The 21521-nt window shown below is 41.7% G+C and overlaps 1 protein-coding gene across 1 annotated transcript; it reads right to left on the reverse strand.

Moving 5' to 3' along the window:
* Positions 1 to 278: 278 nt before the first annotated feature.
* dqx1 (DEAQ box RNA-dependent ATPase 1) lies at positions 279 to 19075 on the reverse strand. Its single transcript, XM_056458886.1, has 13 exons — positions 18798 to 19075; positions 14258 to 14587; positions 12279 to 12472; positions 11683 to 11877; positions 10826 to 11015; positions 8911 to 9174; positions 8617 to 8716; positions 8256 to 8414; positions 7945 to 8136; positions 6299 to 6424; positions 6021 to 6211; positions 4578 to 4768; positions 279 to 4385 (listed from the first exon to the last, which is right to left on the reverse strand). Exons 2-13 carry the CDS (start codon positions 14576 to 14578, stop codon positions 4214 to 4216), a joined length of 2295 nt encoding a protein of 764 aa, XP_056314861.1. The 5' UTR covers positions 14579 to 14587; positions 18798 to 19075; the 3' UTR covers positions 279 to 4213.
* Positions 19076 to 21521: the final 2446 nt, after the last annotated feature.

A 21521-nucleotide genomic window follows, 5' to 3' on the forward strand; every position in this document is an offset into this window, starting at 1 on the left:
TACTCAAATGGCCTCCACAGTCACCAGAGCTCAATCCAATAGAGCACCTTTGGGATGTGGTGGAATAATAAATCTGCAGCAACTGCGTGATGCTATCATGTCAATATGGAGCAAAATCTCTGAGGAATATTTCCAGTAGCTTGTTGAATCTCTGACATGAAGGATTAAGGCAGTTCTGAAGGCAAAAGGGGGTCCGACCCGGTACTAGTGAGGTGTACCTAATAAAGTGGCTGGTGAGTGTAAATGCATATTAAATATACACAGTAGGCACACTTAAATTATGTTTTAAAAACCCTTTATTGTGGATATGTTTCTGTGTGGAGTTTGCATGTTCTCCCCGTGTTGGTGTGGGTTTCCCCCACAGTCCAAACACATGCGCTATAGGGGAACTGATCAAATAAATTGGCCGTAGTGTATGAGTGTGTGTGTGTGTGAATGAGTGTTCAGAACATTAAATCATCCTTATAACAACATCACTGGGGAATTAAAAAAACCAATTAACTTCACAGGAAGGTTAATAATTTACTTTACAGCTGAATAAAACCATTTTAAAAGTTACATCTCTCATGTGAAACTTCTTAGAACATTACAAACATTGAATAAAAAAGTGGTAAATACAGTAACATAGCTATTTAATTAATTATAATATAATTAATAAGCAGATCCTCTATAAAACAACCATTCTTTAAATCTAAACAAACCTGGACATGTTGAACAAAGTGGATAAAAAAATGCAATTCAGTAAAAAAAAACCTCCACAAGTTTTAAAATAGTCATATTTTCACTGTATTAAAATCCCATTTCGACGGTTCACACACAAAATAGAGATTTAGAAAAATACAAAAGCAAACTAACAGGAGTAAACCGATAAAGCTGACTCCTAAATCCACAGAACCAGGAGCGGATGGAGAAGAACTGAACCCTGAATCTCCACAGTGCTGACATCAGTTTCACATCACATTCAGCAGAAACACCAGCGATTGGACAAAAGACTGAGAGACCTTATGAATATTCAAAGATTAATTAATTCAACGATTGCTCTTCTCACGTTGTGTTCAGTTCATTCATATTAATAGGAATATTAAATGAAGATTATAGGTGATGAGAGTGAATGAACAGCAGTGAAAACTACTTTTAAACTGATTACTTGTTCGGCTGATGAATAATTCAAACACTGAGAGCCAATCAGAATTGATCCTGCGTTACAGCGCTTGAATATTTAAAGAGTCAGATGATAAAACCGCTGTGCACCTTTAAAGAGACAGTTCACACAAAACTCTGTCATCACTTCTTCATCCTACACTTGTTCTAGTTTATTCTGTTGAACACTAATAAAGATATTAATTATCCATCCACTGACTCCCATAGCATGTTATTTGTTTTGATTTCTACTATGGATGTCAATGACGTTTTCCAGCATTCTTCAGAACATCTTGTTTTTGAGTTTATAAGCACTTGAGTGTGAGTGAATGATGAAGAAATGTACATGTTTAGGTGAACTGTCCCTTTAAGATCATTAAATTAGCCCTTTACATGAGCTTTTCGAGTAAATGAAAAGCTTTCAAGTGTGAACACGAGTCAGAAAACCAGATCCAGAGTGAATCCTAATGTCATGAGTCTATGGTGATCATAATGACACTAGTGATCATATACAGGAGAGGAAAGACTGCAGAGAATCATTAGCCGGGTCTCAATGTTAACGTGAAGCGAATCTTTTCAGAAATTCGCAAAAAAATGAGAAAACCCCAAATGCAAATGAGCTGTTTCCATCATGTTTGTTATGGTGGGTTCACAACAAACGTGGAATTAAGTATTCTTGTGAGTTAATTACATTTAAAGTCAATGCAAACACACAAACAGAGGCTAATTACGCCACACAGTACAGTATTTTTCTGCAAACATGCTGAATTAATGCAATCACATCATGCTTTTCATGTCATTTGCACCTCACATCATCGATTAGCCTCTATTTGTGCATTTATATTAACTTTATATTGCATGAGAGCGCTTGTTTCTAAAAGGGATACAGCTGCAGCTAGAAATGAATGAGAATTACTTATTAAATTGCCAGTTAAATTGTATTTTATTAACATCTACTCCCACTCCAACCATCACAGTAATGTAAAAACAGTAATTATATCAAGAATTATTCATATTATTTATTAAGTTACACAATAAATTGTATTTTATTAATGTCTACCCCAATCATAAACCAAACCCTAACAGTAATGTCAAAACAGCAATTATACCAAGAACTAAATTACACTTTAAATTGTATTTTATTAACACCTACCACTACCCCAACCCTCACAGTAATGTAAAAACACAGTAAATATTGTTGTACGGTAATTGTATTGATGTAATAATACAAATAATTATCGACTACAGATGTATCCCTTCTAGACTTTACCCATTAGAGCAGCTCACTGTGGTATTGGTAACCTAGCAACAAACAGTAAACAAGGCAAGCATAATGGAGTCACATGGGGGTAACATTAGAGATCCCTCAGCACATTTCCATCTCCATTTACTCACATTAACCCTTAATTAAGTCCAAAACCAATGTGAGATTGGTTTTTGTGCGCTACTTAAAAAATGTGCATTAGCATGATGGAAACCCAGCTAATGTGAACGAGAACACAACTAACTTGAAGAATCAGCTGAGAACAAGAAGATGAGATGAAACTGTTTACAAGAACATGAGATGAGAAGTGTGAAGGAGGAGTGTGTGTGTGTGTGTGTGTGTGTGTGTGGTGGTTTTGGTGCTTTATGAGGACACAAATTAGTATGTCTTGATAGGCCCCACACAAAAATCTGAGCACACAGACTTCCAGAGATTTTAGAGCCCGTCATTCAGTCTGTTTATTGCTAGACAAATCTACGCAGTGCTACCCACTGCACCACCGTGATGCCCTGATTGTAATATTATAACATATTCTTTGCAACATAATATTTACAGAACAAACCACAGTGTACAATGACTTGCCTAATCAACCTAGTAACCTAATAAGCAGGTTTTACTGTATTAAATACATTACACCTACTGAGATTCCTTGTAAATCACCAAAACCAACGTGTGTGTGTGTGTGTGTGCGTGTGTGTGTGTGTGTGTGTGTGTATAGAGTCCATAAACAGTGAGAAAACCACTGCAGGATATCAGCACTAATAAACCTTTCTTTAAAACACTCATGATTATCTGCTGTCGTGGCTTTATAATCAGTAAATGTGATTATAATGGAGGTCAATGGGGGAAAAGCAGCCCCAACATCACCAAAGGAGAGTCAATCTGAACAGAGTGTGTTGAGTATTTGGAAATTGTCAAAGCATTTCCCCTAAATATGTGTCAGAATAAGATTTATCAGCACAAATCATCACATTTGCTGAAACCCAGAGAAAGATGAGGCCTCAAAACCACCCAAGAGCTGATGAAAACAACCCAACAGCGCACAAGAGTTGGTAAACAGTGTTGAAATAAAAGCATGAGCTCAGAATTGTGAGATTAAATCATGTTGTGTGAGGACTAACGTGACGACAGCAGTGATTCCTGCATCCACACAGTGAGAGTGTGCTGATCCCTTTCTGCTCCAGGAGGAGGAGCTCTACTCACCGTTAAACACACAGAGGAACACAGTCAGTGTAGTGCAGAACAAGCCAGAGTCTGAGGAAGTCTCCAGTGAGAGTGCAGTTCTCAAGGTGTGTGTGTGTGTGTGTGTGTGTGTGTGCAGCAGTTCAGGAGGTGTGTGTGAGAGTGTGTGTTTGTAAGAGAGTATTTGTGTGTGTGTTAGAGTATGTGTGTGCGTGAGAGATTATGTATGTGAGCGTGTGAGAGAGTATGTATGCGTGTGTGTGTGTTTGAGTGCGTATGTGAGCATGCACGGGTGTGAGAATGTGTGTGTGTGAGTATGAGTGTGTGCACAAGTGCATGTGTGAGTTTGTGTGCTAGTATGTGTGTATTCGTGTGTAAGTGTGTGAGAAAGAGAGTGTGTGTATATATATATATATATATATATGTGTGTGTGTGTGTGTGTAAGAATATGTACTGTGTGTGATTGATTACTGTGTGTGATTGATTGTGTGCATGTGCAAGTGTATGCGTGTGTGAGAGAAAGAATGTGTGTATATGTATGTGTGTGTGTGTGTGTATCTTCACTGAACGCTGCAGAACTCTGCATCTCCTGCTTCTTCATATCTGTGTGTGTGTGTGTGTGTGTGTTCACTGTACGCTGCAGGACTCTGGATCTCCCGCTTCTTCATGTGTGTGTGTGTGTTGTGTGTTGTTGTGCTCTTCTGCAGCACACAGGCTCAGTCTGAGGCTCATCAGCAGATCTCGGCCTTCACTGGCCGGTAGATTCCCCAGGAAATACTGAGGTGCCAGCTCCACCAACCTGAAACACACACACACCGATCAGATATAAACACTGTACACCTCTGAGAACACACACACACACGCACACACACACACACGCACTGACACACACTGACACTGAACGGACACTCAGCTGCAGCCTTTTGAAAACAGTAGCAGAAGGAGAGCAGCTGTCCGACACACACACACACACACACACACACACACTCACATCTGCGGGTGTATCTCGGAGACGATGCAGATGCAGTTGTCGTGGGAGACGGTGAAGTCGTGGTACAGCACCCAGCTGGGTGGACTGAGCTGCGGCCGCCGGCAGCGGTACGAGGAGAACGGGTGCAGCTGAGACACGTGACGGTGTGTGAGCAGGAGATAGTTCCCCGAGCCGTCCACATCATGAGCCACCTGCACACACACACACATATACGTATATATGAGCACACACATACATATACGCGCACACATATACATATGCACACACACACACACAAATGCATGCATATGTGCGCACACACATGTATAAATTCACACACATCAATATGAGCACACATAAATTCGTGCACACACACATGCATACACACATGAATATGAGCACACACATACATACATTCACACACACACGAATGAGCACGCACATACATATGCACACACACACACATATGCACACACACACACCTGCATACGTGCGCAGACACACGCATACATTCACACATCAATATGAGCACACACACATGCATGCACACACATCGATATGAGCACACGCATTCATATGCACGCACACACACATGCATACGTGCGCACACATCAATAACACACATGCATGCAAACACACACACACACACATATGTATACATCCACACACATCAATATGAGCACACACACATACATGCACACTTTCACACACACATACACGCACACACGCACGCACGCACACACACACACACATCAATACAAGCACACATACATGTGCACACACACAGACATATACACGCACATGCATATGTGCGCACACACACGCTTACAGTCACACACATCAATATGTGCATACACACATGTATGCACACACACACACACACACGTATCCATTCACACACATCAATATGAGCACACACACACACAAACACGTATCCATTCACACACATCAATGAGCACACACATACATACACGCACACACGCATACATACGCACACACACATGTATACACACATATCAATATGAGCGCAAACATACATACATTCTCACACACACAAATATAAACACACACATGCATACATGCATACGTGCGCACACATACGCATACATTCACACATCAATATGAGCACACACACACGCATGCGCACACACAGGTATACATTCACACACATCAATATGAGCACACACATACATACGCGTACACACACACATGCACACACGTGGATGAAAACAGAGCAGAAATGAGACACCCACCATGTGTGTATGCGTGTGTGCACATTAACACGTGTATGTACTGTACACACACATGTGTTTGTGTCCATATATGTGTTGGTATATATGTGTGTGCACACATCTGTGTGTATGTGTATATATATGTGCATATGTTTATGTGTGTGTGTTTGTGTGTATTGATATAAGTGTGTGTTATGTAAGTGCACGTTTATTTGTGTGTGTGTGTGTTTACCTTGAGGAAGAAGCCTGAAATCAGTGCTCTCTTTATATTAGTGCTGTTGTCCTGGCAACCAAAGGCGGGAGGAGATACCGGCAACTCGATTCGCTGCATCACCTCCAGTAGCTCCGCCCTGATCACCACAGCCAATCGCAGCGCAGATGAGCTCAGGAAGTTGGTCCTGCACCAGGCCTCGTCTTCATTATCTGAGACACACAAACACATATCATGGTGTGCGCATGCGTACATGCGTGTGTGTGTGTGTGTGTGTGTGAGTGTGTGACATCACTCACGCTGCAGATAGGCATTGTAGATGTTGATGAGGGTCATGTGATCTCCGTCCGGGTGCAGCATGGTCCGTCTGTGTGTCGCCGCTGCTTCTACTTTATCAGCTGGAGGAGTCACGAAGCATGGCGGAGCTGAAACACACACACACAAACACACACACACACACATTACAGCACACGTCTGCATGCGGATGGCTCATCAGGCCATGTTTACATTAATACATTACTTTTGAAATGCAGAACTTTGGCTTCACTCAAACCTTCCGTCCACACTACCCCAGAGTTTTGGACCCGCTATCAGTCCATTAGGGTGGAGCTATCAGTCATTTAGGGTGGAACTATCAATCCTTGTGGGCGGGGCTATCAGTCCTTTAGGGCAAGGCTAAAAGTCCTGTAGGACAGAGCTATCAGTTGTTTTGGGCGGGGCTATCAGTCCTTCAGGGTGGAGCTATCAGTCATTTAGGGCGAAGATATCTGACGTTTAGAGTTGAGCTATCAATCCTTTAGGGCGGGGCTATCAGTTCTTTAGGGCGGGGCTATCAGTTATTTAGGGCTGGGCTATTAGTCCTTCAGGGCGGACCTATCAGGGTTATCAGTACTTTAGAGCAGGGCTATCAGTAGTTTAGGGCGGAGCTATCAGTCCTTTAGGGAAAGGCTAAAAGTCCTTTAGGACGGAGCTATCAGTTGTTTTGGGCGGGGCTATCTGACATTTAGAATGGAGCTATTAGTCCTTTAGGGCGGTGCTATCAGTCCTTCAGGGTGGAGCTATCAGTCATTTAGGGCGAAGATATCTGATGTTTAGGGTGGAGCTATAAATCCTTTAGGGCGGGGCTATCAGTTCTTTGGGGCGGGGCTATCAGTTCTTTAGGGCAGAGCTATCAGTCCTTTAGGGCGGGACTATCAGTCCTTTGGGGCGGACCTATCAGGGCTATCAGTCCTTTAGGGTAGGGCTATCAGTTGTTTAGGGTGGAGCTATCAGTCCTTTAGGGAGGAGCTATCAGTGCATTAGGGTGGGGCTATCATTTGTTTAGGGCGGAGCTATTAGTCCTTTAGGTCGAAGCTAACAGTCCTTTAGGGCGGAGCTATCAGTCATTTAGGGCATGGCTAATCAGTCCTTTAGGGCGGACATATCAGGGCTATCAGTCTTTTAGGATGGGGCTATCAGTCCTTTAGGGAGGAGCTATCAGTCCTTTAGGGTGGGGCTATCATTTGTTTGGGGTGGGGCTATCAGTCTGATAGGGAGGAGCTTTCAGTCCTGTAGTGCAGGGCTATCAGTTCTTTAGGGTGGAGCTATAAGTTGTTTAGGGCGGAGCTATCAGTCCTTTAGGGAGGAGCTATCAGTGCTTTAGGGTGGGGCTATCATTCGTTTAGATCATTTTTGTTATAAAATGTGGTTTTAAAACAAAAGGACGCTAGTGTAAACTGGACCTCAAAGCGCACACACAGACACACTGGTCATCATGACACAGACAGACACGCACACATACACTCAGACCCACAGGTCAGCATGGCACACACATGCGCACACACACACACACATAAATATAAACACACACACACACACACACACACACACACACACACACACACACACACACACACACACACACACACACACACACACACACACACACACAGACAGACAGACACACCGGTCAGCATGGCGGCGATAGTCAGCAGCTCGCTGACGCAGTCGAACTCGCAGGAGGCGATCAGAGCTTTGGCCAGCGGCGGCTCCAGAGGGAGCTCTGACATGATGATGCCCACCTCCGACAGGTTCCCATCATCATCCAGAGCTGCCAGATAATCCAGATCCTCCAGAGCCTGCATCAGCGCCTCCGGGGCTACACACACACACATTTGTATTTGTGAATTGTGAGGACGTTCCTCAGGTTTCCATTGTTTTCTCTATACAGAATTTGTTCTGTAATTGAAACGTAATGGCAAAAACCCAGAGTCTGACCGGGGCGGTCCAGGAACCTGCACTGGCCCATGTCTGCGATGTCCAGCCGCTTCAGCAGCAGCACCAGATGACTGAGGTTTGCTTCGGTCACTGCAGGACAGCGGCTCTCCGGCATCTGCTGATCATACACCTGCTGAGAGTACAGCCGGAAACACACTCCTGCGCACACACACACACACACACACACACACACACACACACACACACACACACACACACACACACACACACACACACACAACACGTTTAATATAGTCATTTATACATATATGTGTGTATTAGTGTGTGTGTGTGTGTGTGTGCGTGTGTGTGTGCGTGTGTGTGTGTGTTTGTGTGTGTGTTGCAGCGGTGTTTGTCTGACCGGGCGCTGTGCTGTTGACCCTGCGGGCTCGTGTGTCGGCCTGCTGTCTGCTGATTGGCTGCTGGAGCTGAGCATCAGCTCTGATTTGTGGGTTGTAGATCTGTGAAGAAACAGCAGGATCAGCATCGAGACATGCACAAACACAAACACACACACACACGCACACGCACACTCTCACACTAACTCTCATAACACGCATAGACACACACACACACACACACACACACACACTCTCACACTAACTCTCATAACACGCATAGACACACACACACACACACACACACACACACTCACAGTCTTGATCTGGACGCCGCAGTCGATGACGTATCGGATGTTGTTGATGGAGAATGACGCTTCTGCGCAGGCATCAGTGAGGACGACTCTGCGGCGCGGGTCCTCAGCCGGCTCCAGCTCTCCTCCATCCGGAGCCTCGGTTTCGTAGAGCTGCGCAGACGAGCCGCCCGCGCCCGCATGCACACACACCACACGCAGACACGACAGCTGCGCGCTCAGAGACACACACTCCTTCTCCAGCGCAGACACACACTCGCTGATCTCCTGTAACACACACACACACACTGCATTTTGTATTCATATAACTATGCTTAATGATATGTGTTCATTCATTCTCATTTGTTTAGTCCCTTTATTAGTCAGGGATCGCCACAGTGGAATGAACCGCCAACTTATCCAGCATATGTTTCACGCAGCGGATGCCATTCCAGCCGCATCCGAACACTTGGAAACACACACACACACACACACACACACACACACACACTCATACACTAGGGCCAATTTAGTTGATCAGTTCCCCTATAGCGCATGTGTTTGGACTGTGGGGGAAACCGGAGCACCCAGAGGAAACCCACACCAACACGGGGAGAACATGCAAACTCCACACAGAAACACCAACTGACCCAGCCGAGGCTTAAACCAGCGACCTTCTTGGTGTGAGGCGACTGTGCTACCCACTGCGCCACCGTGCAGCCCCAACCTCTGTCATAAATTTGCTAGTTTTTTTTAGATATTGTTACGAGTAGTTGTTGTTGTTGTTGTTGTTGTTGTTGTTGTTGTTGTCATGTGTGCGGTGTTTCTTTCTCTCTCTCTCGCTCAGATTACGTTGGATTGGATCATGATTGGCGCTTGGATTGGTAGCGGCTGTATTTAAACCCTCAGAGAGCATGGATTCAGTGGCTGCTGTCTCTCGATTCCCCGCTTGATAATTCTCTGTGGAGATATTATTGCTTGAATGATGAATATGAGTGTTTGTTGCTGATGCCTCTTATATGGCGTTTTACGAGATGCCGATGTGAAGTTGTTAATGTTTTCTGTCTCCCTGTCTGGATTGGAGCATGGTAGGGAGGTTTGGTGCCTTCCATTTATTATTTTCGTTTTCTCCTGTGTTTGTTAGTAGGGAGGTAAGTTTGTGTATTTTATTTTATTATCTATTTTCCAGGGAAGTTTACTCTAATTTAGTTAGCTTGGTTTACTGTCATTTATTTTGGCTGAACCCCTGCCGATGTTATTTTTGTCATGTTGTTTTCTCAGTGGCTGTGTTTTTGGTTTATATTTTGGGGAGAGAGAGAGCGCGGGGGCACCGGGGATTATATTTTTAATCCCTGTTATCTTGTTACGTTTTGGTTAACGCTCTTTTTAATTAAGGATTTTTAATTTAATTCGTAACAATATCATTATTTTAAAGATTATGCCTTGAGCATCTGATTTTCCTCAGTGCTGATGTGCTTTCACTTTCTCTATCTCACTCGTGGCAAGTTCAGGTGCGGGAGTGTTTAATAAGCAACCCTGGGCTGGAAAATATACATTTAGATTTCAAAGAAAATATTTGAATATTGAAAAGGAATCACAAGTTCGATCCTATCGATGTCGTATTGAATGCCCTTAAATAATGCAGTTATTAGTTGTCAGCAAGCATCAGTGTATATTGACAGATTGAAATAAGATTGAGATAAATATCCTTATAGCAGCACTTGTGACTGCTTTGGGAAATAACGCTCGTTATAAACGTCACAGAAAGACTGATCATGAAGTAACGTGTAGCCTGGCACATTTGTTACCCACGACAAGTCAAGATGTTATCAAGACAAAATCGCATCTGACCAGGGCTTAAGCAGTTGATAACTGTAGTAGCAGGTGTGAAGCGGCTGGATGTAGGATCAGATGCTCAGTAACACACACACACACTGACCTGTGGTCCAGGCAGGAACACCAGCATGTCTCCGTGCTCTCCACGGCGGTGCAGGTCCAGGATGGTGTGTATGGCAGTGGTCAGCAGGTCTCGTCCCGCCGTCGGCTCCCGGTACAGCACCTCTGTGTGGGTCTGAGGGGCGCAGGGCAGTTGAAGATGAGGAACCGTCTCTCCGAGGAAGCTGGAGAAGCTGAGAGCAGTACAAGGGGATTTTAGTGAACGAAAACTAAAACTACTGGTCAAAATTTGTTATATAATAATCATAAATATAATATAATACATATAATATATCAAATTTCGTAAATATAATAATAATCGTCAAAACAAAACAATAGTTTTCAAAACTAATAAACACTAATTCTCTGTGGCTGTTTAGAGAAACACCAGTAGATGGCGCTTATACAGACGAACAACCCTATTTTGGGAAAAAGGGGCGGAGCTAATAATGCCTATGCGATGGCATAGCAGCAGATTAAAATTGACTGCTTTTCACTCAGGGCTGCTATTTATGCTAATGAGGGAGAGATGCTCACTAGTGGGCGGGGTTTTCGTCTTCTGATGACACGTACAAAGTGAGAATGTCAATCAAAGTGTTCCTGCAGTGTGCTTTTATCAAGTCTGATTATAACAAATACAATTAATTCATTTTTACAATTAGAGGCTGGAGATATCCACCAAAACACCTTATAAAAGTAATTTTAGCATAATATTTCTCCTTTAAAATCGCAAATAAAAACTAATTAAAAACTATAATAACCTTCCTAATGAAACAAACTCAAGCTAAACCTGAAATGTACAGCAAATATAAACATAATATGGAAATCGAAACTCATTTTAAGATGCCAAACTATACCAACCTCGTCGCTGCGGCGGGCGCGGTGAGCACCAGCACCCTGAGGTCGGCCCTCTGACGGCAAACATCGCGCAGTAAACCCAAAAGAACGTCTGTGGCTACGGTTCGCTCCTGAGCCTCATCGATGACCAGCACACCGTACTGACGCAACAGAGGATCTGACATCATTTCCTGCAGCAGCAGAGCGTCCGTCACAAACCTGCACACACACACCGCACAGTTTAAGTCTTCGCAAACTAGTTTAACATTTTTGTATGGGTTTGTTTTGGTAGTCAAATCTGAAAAATGTTACGCACACAAACCTTTCACACCAATTTAATAATTGTAAATATTTTACTTAAAATATTACAGTTCGGTAACAATCGACATCCATTAACAGATGAGCATGTACTTAAACACCTCTGATTGGCCATTGTGTTCACCTGCTCAACAGAAATGACTGTGATTGGCTGTGAAGGTCTTCAGTTCAACAGCACTCAAATATTAGCGGGAAGTGGACAAACAAAACCATATATCTTCATTTCAATAACCGATAAAGTTAAATGGGCAACTTTAAAAAGAAACAACGCTATTATCACCGCTAGTGTGTGTGTGTGTTACCGCAGTATGGTGTCTGGGGTGCATCCGTCCTCATGTGGGACCCTGTAGCCGACCTCTAACCCCAGACTCAGGTCCATTTCATCAGCCGCGCGGAGAGCCAGACTACAGGCGGCGGCAGCGTACGGCTGAGTAACACACACCACACCCTGAGAGAACTCATGAGACTGAGCGTACTCCACACACCACTGCGGAACCTGTACACACACACACACAAAGAGAGAGAGAGAGATGTCAGAGAAATTAACTGTAGAGGGAACAACAGAACAAAACAAACTCACACACAAACAAACATTCACACATACACACACACAGACACACAAAACAAAACACACACTCTCTCACACACAAACACACACGCACATGTCAGAAATATGAACCTAAATGAAACCTATTTTATATTTAATTAATACATTTAATTTAATTAAACTACTTGTTTAGTGCCCTGCTGAAAAATCCAGCTTACACCAGTCTAGGCTGGTTGGATGGTTTTAGCTGGTCGACCAGCCTGGTTTTAGAGGGGTTTTGGCCATTTCCAGGCTGGTTTCCAGCCATTTCCAGTCTGGTCTTAGCTGGTCAGGCTGGAAAATGACCAGCTAAATCCAGCTAAAACCAGCCTGACCAGCCTGGTTTAAGCTGACCATAGCTGGTTTTGGCTGGGCTCCCAGCCTGGCTAGACTGATCAAGCTGGTTTTAGCTGGTTATCTCCCAGCTTGACCAGCTAAGACCAGGTTGGAAATGGCTGGAAACCAGCCTGGAAATGGCCAAAACCCCTCTAAAGCCAGGCTGGTCGACTAGCTAAAACCAGCCAACCAGCCTAGACTGGTTTAAGCTGTTTTTTTCTGTGGGGTGGTTAGCACACAGTAAGAAGGTCGCTGGTTCGACTCCCTGCGGGGTCAGTTGGTGTTTCTGTGTGGAGTTTGCATGTTCTCCCCATGTTGGCGTGGGTTTCCGGGTGAATTGATAGGGGAATTGATCAACTAAATTGTCCGCAGTGTATGAGTGTGTGTGTAAATGAGTGTTTATGGGTGTTTCCCAGCACTGGATTGCAGCTGGAAGGGCATCCGTTGTGTAAAACATATGCTGGAATAGTTGGCGGTTCATTCTGCTGTAGCGACCCCTGAAATAGAGACTAGGTCGAAGGAAAATGAATGAATGAACGAATCTTGCTCTTGACTGATGTGTTTGGCGCCACCTACTGGTGTTTCTCTAAACAGTCACATGTCAGATTTTACAGAATGAACACTTAATGCGCTTTAATTCTGAAAATGATTATTTATTTTAGCTAATTATCACTTTATTTCAGTTTTTCAGGGTTTTTTACATTTTATTTCAGTTTATGAACATGTTTTTAACCAACAATTGTAGCCTTAGTTTTCATTTGCTAAATAAACCTTGGGATTTATGAACTTTGAGGCCTGTAAAATGGTTTACTGTTTCTGAAAGCAGCTTTTCACATGCATAAACCATGTTTTCTGCAGTGTTCATGTTTTATTATGCAGTAACTGTAATAAAACCAATAACAAAAGTCACTAAACTGTGCACTTGTGCATGACAGACACCTTCAGCCGTGACTACAGGACTCAAGTGTTTTATCACTTAATTACATCAATTGTCTTAGATTTTAGAGACTGAAGGATAAGTTGAGTTCAGTGGTGATCCACAATGACACAGATGTGCTCACTAAGCTCTTTTCACAGACTAATTGTACATGCATTAATTGATCGTCTGTACAGGTGTGTCTTAATCAGTAATGCAATTACAGAATAATAGCTTTAGCAATGCTGCTTTGAAGTCAATCACTGTCTAATAAATTGTTGTGAGGGCGGAGAGGGTCATTTTTAAAATGCATTTCACTGCTGATGAAAATAATATATATTAAATACTGTGAAACTGCATTTTTATCCAAGGTTATCAAACCTTTAGAATCTTATACCGGCCCAATATGAGAGTTTGTAATGTAAATAAAGCGAGCGCTCCACCTGCGTGCTCTTCCCCGTTCCTCCGTCTGCGCTCAGGATGATCATGCTGTGCTTCTCCATGAGCTCCAGCAGACTGAGCTTCAGACTCCACACCGGCAGCTGCTTTCTCTGCTCCAGCAGGCTGTAGTATCGGGACGAGAACGGCAGCCCGTCGTACGGATTGACCTCCAGATCGGCCAGATCATCGTCCAGCGGCTCTCCATCCTCCTCCAGATCTCCAGATATCAGGGATGATATGGAGAGATTATCCAGAGCTGAGGCTTTGGAGGCCATGCTGAATGCGGACGGGCCGCTGACAGAGCCCTGAGGAACACCGCTCATCAAAACTACCTGCAGAGACCAAAGCCGACACCAGAGAGGGTTTCATATTATGCATGTAAACTAACACTAAACAGAACACACACATGATGACCAATATGAATGTGTCTGTGGTGTAAGTCTGCACGATACTGGAAAAAGCTGAACATTGCAACACCTCTGAGGATGCAGATTTACAGACAAGATCTTGAGTAGAGCTGCACGATACTGAAAAAAACACCTTAATGTTGTTGAGTATTGCGATGACTATAGTTCTTATATTTCCCTAGAAAAACCCTTTTTTATTAGCCATGTTTTTAAATCATTTATTTAATTATGTAATGATATTATATGATATGGAGAGATTATCCAGAGCCAAGGCGGAATGCTGATGAGTTACTGACCGGGCCATGAAGAACACCACTCAATAAAACAACCCAACCCAGGCTTATTCTGATTATGTGCCCCTGTATATATTTCTGGAGAGTGCCAAATACATCCCAGGAGGTACGCTTATTTGTAGTTTTTGTTTTCGTGAATCCACTAGAGGGCACTGTGTAGACTTTTCAGATATCAAATTTCCAACCCAGGCTCATTCTGAAAACGTAGTCCCGTGGACGTTTCTGGAGGCCGCGAAATACAGGAGGTATGTATTTGTGCAGTTTTTTGCTTTTTTTTTTGTGGCTGTGTTTCTTCATTTACTTCTGAGTAAATATAACCATTTTAAACTCATTTTAAAAATGAAGATTGTTTTTTTATTATGATTACTTCCACATTATTATTATTATTATTATTATTATTACTACAAAGACTCAATCTAATCCCGTATATGTGAAGTAAACTGCATCTGCTCAGGTTTGATCTTACTGGTCTGTTGCTAGATGAGTTCTGGATTATACTGGATTAATAATTAAAATCATCAATAATCAAATCCAGGTAACCAAGTATGAAAAACAGACCAATACAGAAATGCAGAACCAGTGTTTCTAAAAGCAGGGTATTTTTTTAATAACTAGCATAACTGTAGTACAACATGCGCATTTCAAAACAAAAATACACTAACGTGAACTCCACTTGAAACAAGACAGTATGCAGCACTACTATGGTGGCTACTGCAGTGCATTTTAATGCCATACTGCATTTTACTCTCATTAACTGAGCAGCTCTAACTCCATTAACTCTTTAAAGGCTCAGTTCACCTAAATTCTGTCAGTATTTACTCTCGTTCCAACATGTTTGAGTTCCTTCTGTTGTACACAAATGAAGATATACTGAAGAATGCTGGACTTAAGCAGGAATCATTGGTTCTTAATATTGATGTGAATGTCCAGCATTCTTCAGTGTATCTTCATTTGTGTTCAACAGAAGAAAGAAACTCAGTTTATAAGCACTTTAGAGCGAGCACATAGTAAACAGTGAGGATATTAAGAGCAGTAAAGAAAAGCAGCTGAAGCTCTGAGTAATTCTACACATGTCAGGAATCCAGCTCATATCCTCCAGCAACACACACACTAATACACTGCTGGAAGAAGGTCGTAGAGTGGACCCTTTACACAGCAGAATGAACCGCCAACTATTCCAGCATGTGTTTTACGCAGTGGATGTGCTTCCAGCAGCAACCCAGTACGGGGAAACACCCATACACACTCATTCACACACACACTCATACACTACGGCCAGTTTAGTTGATCAGTTCCCCTATAGTGCATGTGTTTGGACTGTGGGGGAAACCGGAGCACCCGGAGGAAACCCACACCAACACGAGGAGAACATGCAAACTCCACACTGAAACTATCACTGGTTCAGCCAGGACTCGAACCAACGACCTTCTTGCTGTGAGGCCACAGTGCTAACCACTGAGCCACCGTGCCACCCCTGGATGGAAGCACAGCTAGTGTTATGTAAATAAGCTAATATCGCTCTCGTTATACCATCATAACCTGCACTTACACAATACGAGCGCTCTCAGGTCAGTAAGACGAGTCTGATAAGTCGATTAATACTGAAAACACACTCGAACACTACAGTGGATCATACAGGAGAGCATAAGTGACAATCGAGACTGTTTCCACTTGCTAGTGTTACCTAAGATGTTTAAACAAGACTGAATTATTTGTTTAACTTTGACACACCTAATAAACTAACCAGCTCAGCACTGCCATGTGTGCACTGCTGTACTGAAAAACATTTTGTTTATTCCAACAGGCATCACGGTGGCTCAGTGGTTAGCATTGTGGCCTCACAGCAAGAAGGTCTCTGATTCGAGTCCCGGCTGGGTCAGTGTGTGTTTCTGTGTGGAGTTTGCATGTTCTCCTCGTGTTGGTGTGGGTTTCCTCCGGGTGCTCCGGTTTCCCCCACAGTCCAAACACATGCGCTATAGGGGAACTGATGAACTAAACTGGCCGTAGTGTATGAGTGTGTATGGGTGTTTCCCAGTACTGGATTGCATCTGGAAACTGTGTAAAACATATGCTTCAATAGTTGGCGGTTCATTCCACTGTGGCGAGCCCTGATAAATAAAGAGACTAAGCTGAAGGAAAATGAATGAATTTTTCTATTTGATTCATATCTGTACATTTTTATCATTAATATCATCTCTCTTTTATGTTGGAATGTATGTTAAGCTGTCATTTCATCTTAAATTAAATTACAATTAAACTTTCATTAAATTAATGGACGGCTTAAATGCAACTGTTAAATGTGCATACTCAAAAAAAACTTATTAAAACCCAAAACAATTATCAATATTTGACATTTTTAATACAATTTTACAGATCACAGCCACTATATAATATAGAAATAGTTTCTGTCAACAATATCTTTAGAACAAGAATCATTTGATGACAATAATGAAAGAAAATCCACTTTAGTATCACAGTGTGTCCAAAAATAAACGTCCACTGTGCTTTTTATACATCTAAATTAGCTAAATTTGCAAGTGCAGTTTAATAAAGAGAATATTTTATATATTATAAAGTTAATATTATTAGCTTTAATTTAATGTTTGAAAAATAATTAATAAAAACAACAAAATCACAGGAAAGCGATGTATATATATACACATATATATATATATATATATATATATACACAGTATACAGAGATTTACATAAATATTTTTGTTATATTATTATTAATTCATTCATTCCCCTTCAGCTCAGTCTCTTTATTCATCAGGAGTTGCCACAGCGGAATGAACCGCCAACTATTCCAGCATATGTTTTACGCAGCAGATGCCTTTGCAGCCGCAACCCATCACTGGGAAACACCCATTCACACACACACTCATACACAACGGCCAATTTAGTGGATCAATTCCCCTATAGTGCATGTGTTTGGACTGTGGGGGAAACCGGAGCACCCGGAGGAAACCCACACCAACACAGGGAGAACATGCAAACTCCACACAGAAACGACCACTGGCCCAGCCAGGACTCAAACCAGCAACCTTCTTGCTGTGAGGCCACAGTGCTAACCACTGAGCAACCGTGCGCGCACCAAAAAATATTATTAAATAATTATTTTATTATACTATATTTTACTATTCATTCATTCATTTTCCTTCAGCGTAGTCCCTTTATTCATCAGGGGTCACCACAGTGGAATGAACCACCAACTTATCCTGCATATGTTTTACACAGTGGATGCCCTTCCAGCTGCACCCCATAACTGGGAAACTATTTTATATTATATTATATTATATTATATTAGTTTCGAGTTTACATGAATATCTGGTGTCTATATTGAGTGATGAATATCTGCTAACAGTGGCTGTTTTTGTGTGTGTGATAATATGAGCAGTGTGTGTGTAAGTGATATTGAGGTCAGATTAAAGCTCAACAACAACAAAAGAACAAAAACAGCAAGACAAAGCCTGCAGAATCACCCCCACCTCTCAACATCTCAGTCACATTTAGCATCATAATAAACATGACATTATATTTATTACATTTAAAAACACGAGCAAGATCAATTCATGCTTTTAATTATTACCAACCATGATAAATAACAATAATAACAACACTGTTAATATTCTAAATGAAAAGCAGTGCGGGTGTTTGAAAGGAAATGTGATGTGATGCTATACTGTGATATTTATACTGACTTTAATAATAAGCAAATGGAGACGCGTTTCCTTTAAGTGTCCATAATGAGCGAGTATCAGCTGACTGTCAGAGATCAGACAACAACAGCCCAGAAACAGCAGAAAACTGAGAGAATCAGCAGAGAAAAACATCTTTACCTGCAGCTCATTTTCACCTCAGAAGCGTCAAACTGATGACAAATACTGATCTGAATGAGAGAAATAAATAACGTTAAGGCTGCGCTGCTGTAACCTTACATCCATGAAGACTCGCGACGGCACTCGCGTAAATAAATAACAGAATATCCAGTCGAAAATAACAAGCCTGAACACGCTTTAAAAGCGTCTTTAGATTTATATTATGGTTATATTTTACATTAACATGACTGTTGAAGCACTGGAGAGCGAAACTCCGCCGCCGCCGCCATGATGGATCACCTCAGCAGCTCGGGGCGCGCTCTCAATCCCTGCGCGCGCCCTGCACGGAGAGCACAGGAGTATGGGGTTACGTTTACGACAAAATTCTGTGCGCCAAAGATCATGTTTTGAGCTCGGAAAATGGCTTTTCGCACGCTGGTTAACAATTCTGTGCACAAAACATCATGTTTTGAGCAACACGCCATTTTGTGTGTACTCAAAACATGATCGTTTGTGCGCATAATTGTTAACGCACGTTCAACAAGCGACTTTGTTCGCTCGATGTGCTTTTGCATGCAGAATTGTTAATATTCACCCATCAAGCCATTTTGTGCGCTCAAAACGTAATCTTTAGCGCACATAATTATTACTGTGCATACAACAATGCATTTTGCACACTCAAAATATTATCTTTTACATGCAGAATTGTTATTGCTCATGCAACAAGCCATTTTGTAGGCTCAAACATGATTTTTTGCTTATATAATTGTCAATGCACATGCAATAAGACATTTTGCACACTTAAAACATGATCTTTTGCATGCAGAATTTTTAACACGCATGCAGCAACCCTTTCTGCACACTCAAAACATTATCTTTTGGCGCAGATTATTTTAACATGAATGCAATACTCCATTTTGTGTGCTTGAAATATGATCCTATGCACACAGAATTGTTAATGCTTGCATTTTGGATGCTCAAAACATGAGCTTTTGTTTACAGAATTGTGTCACTATTGTAACCCCATACACTGCATGCTCTATCAGCGTTGCGCACTAGTGAGGGCACTCAGGAGGAGTTAAACAGAGCCACGCTCACCGGACAGGTGGAGCTGAAACCTGAAGCAGATAAAACAGGACAGAAGGGTGGAGATCCACACACACACACTCACAGATACACACTCAGTGAATGCGCTGTCAAATTAATACTACAGCGAAAATAAACAACAGGAAACAGAAGAAATATCCTCCAGATCTGTTACAAAACTATTGCTTATATCAAGACTTGTTAGTTTCAGAGCTCTAAACTCAGACTGGTTGCGTCAGAAGCTGAAATGCTGGATCCTAAAGGTCAAAGTGTGACTCCAGTCATCTCACTGATGATGTCATGATGATGCACACGTGACATTTATTTACAGCTGATTTCCTCTTTTAAAATAAATAAACTAATTAATAAGTAAATGAATCAAATTATTGAGTAACATTTAACACCATTCTCTTTTCTCATTTTATTTTTTGGATTTACTGAATGTAATATTACATATGGATATGAGGAAAAGAGTTGTTTATTTAGAAGTATTGCTTATATTATACTCTATATATGTTTGTTTTTTCTATAAAAACCTTTTTCTATAAAGACCTTAATGGAATTATATATATATATATATATTCCCATTTTACTCAAAGCCATATCTAATAAATGAAGTACAATCAGAAAATGTTCATGTGTTTTCCTAATTATTTTCCATTTATTTTATAAATGCATTAGAAGAGTGAAACACCAACTGACCCAGCCGAGACTCAAACCAGTGACCTTCGTGCTGTGAGGCCACAGTGCTAACCAATAAGCCACCGTGCCATCCCTTGCTTATATTTACATGTGAATATGTATATTTATAAAATATAAAAATATTCTTCTTTTCTCCATAATGAAACCCAGTCAGATGAATCCTACAGGAGATTAATTTCATTAGCATGTGCTCATTAAAACATTCATCAGCCGAAATCTTCTATTTAAATCAACCGGAGCCTGTGCATCCGCTACAGTTTGATAAAAGCAGCATGTGAATTTCCATCAGCGGCTGCCAATGTTGACCTGAGGTTATAATTCTGTAATTAGATTAAAGACACGGGATATGTGACCTATTAAAGGATAATCAGAGAAAATGGAGGATGTGTGAAATGTGACAATGCCCTCATTAGTGTGTGACTCCATACAGACTAATCATTTCAGCACTCATTATGCCATTGAGCGACTTATAAGTTACATCTGAACTCTGACACACACACACACAACACACGTCATTAAGAACAGGACGGCTGTTTTATCACCATTTCTCTCCAAATTTTATACTAATGACTATATTTCTGATATAACAGTCACAGCAGTTATGTAGAGAAAGACTTAATAAACTTAAAATCACCATGTGTTGTGAAGAAATGATGATTCAGACGCTTGGTGAAACATTTCAGGGAGATTTAAGAGAACTTTCGAGAGCCCCAGTTTACAGCAATTTAACAGTGTTTAATAACCATTATTGGCCTACTGTGTGATGCAAACACAATGAAACACAACACATCATTTGTTTCAGAAAATAAATAAGCTGTGTCTCAGCAGCATCCATATGAAAGCTTTTGGCTGTCTGTGTTTAGCATGACTAGCCTCTGCTCCGCAGCGCCCTCCCACACCTTGATGCTCATGACAACAATAGCGTGTGTAGTTATGTTTGTTTGCTTTATTTATAGA

This window comes from Danio aesculapii, chromosome 5, assembly GCF_903798145.1.
Source record: "Danio aesculapii chromosome 5, fDanAes4.1, whole genome shotgun sequence".
Classification (NCBI taxonomy): Eukaryota; Metazoa; Chordata; class Actinopteri; order Cypriniformes; family Danionidae; genus Danio; species Danio aesculapii.

Excerpts from the sequence above, each read along its gene's own strand:
- dqx1 (XM_056458886.1), bottom strand. The coding sequence starts at position 14,578 with ATGAGCGGTGTTCCTCAGGGCTCTGTCAGCGGCCCGTCCGCATTCAGC. Across the intron at positions 11,878-12,278 it reads ACCCCAGACACCATACTGCG|GTTTGTGACGGACGCTCTGC; the intron begins GTAACACACACA and ends GTGTGTGTGCAG. Across the intron at positions 11,016-11,682 it reads GCGCCCGCCGCAGCGACGAG|CTTCTCCAGCTTCCTCGGAG; the intron begins GTTGGTATAGTT and ends TACTGCTCTCAG.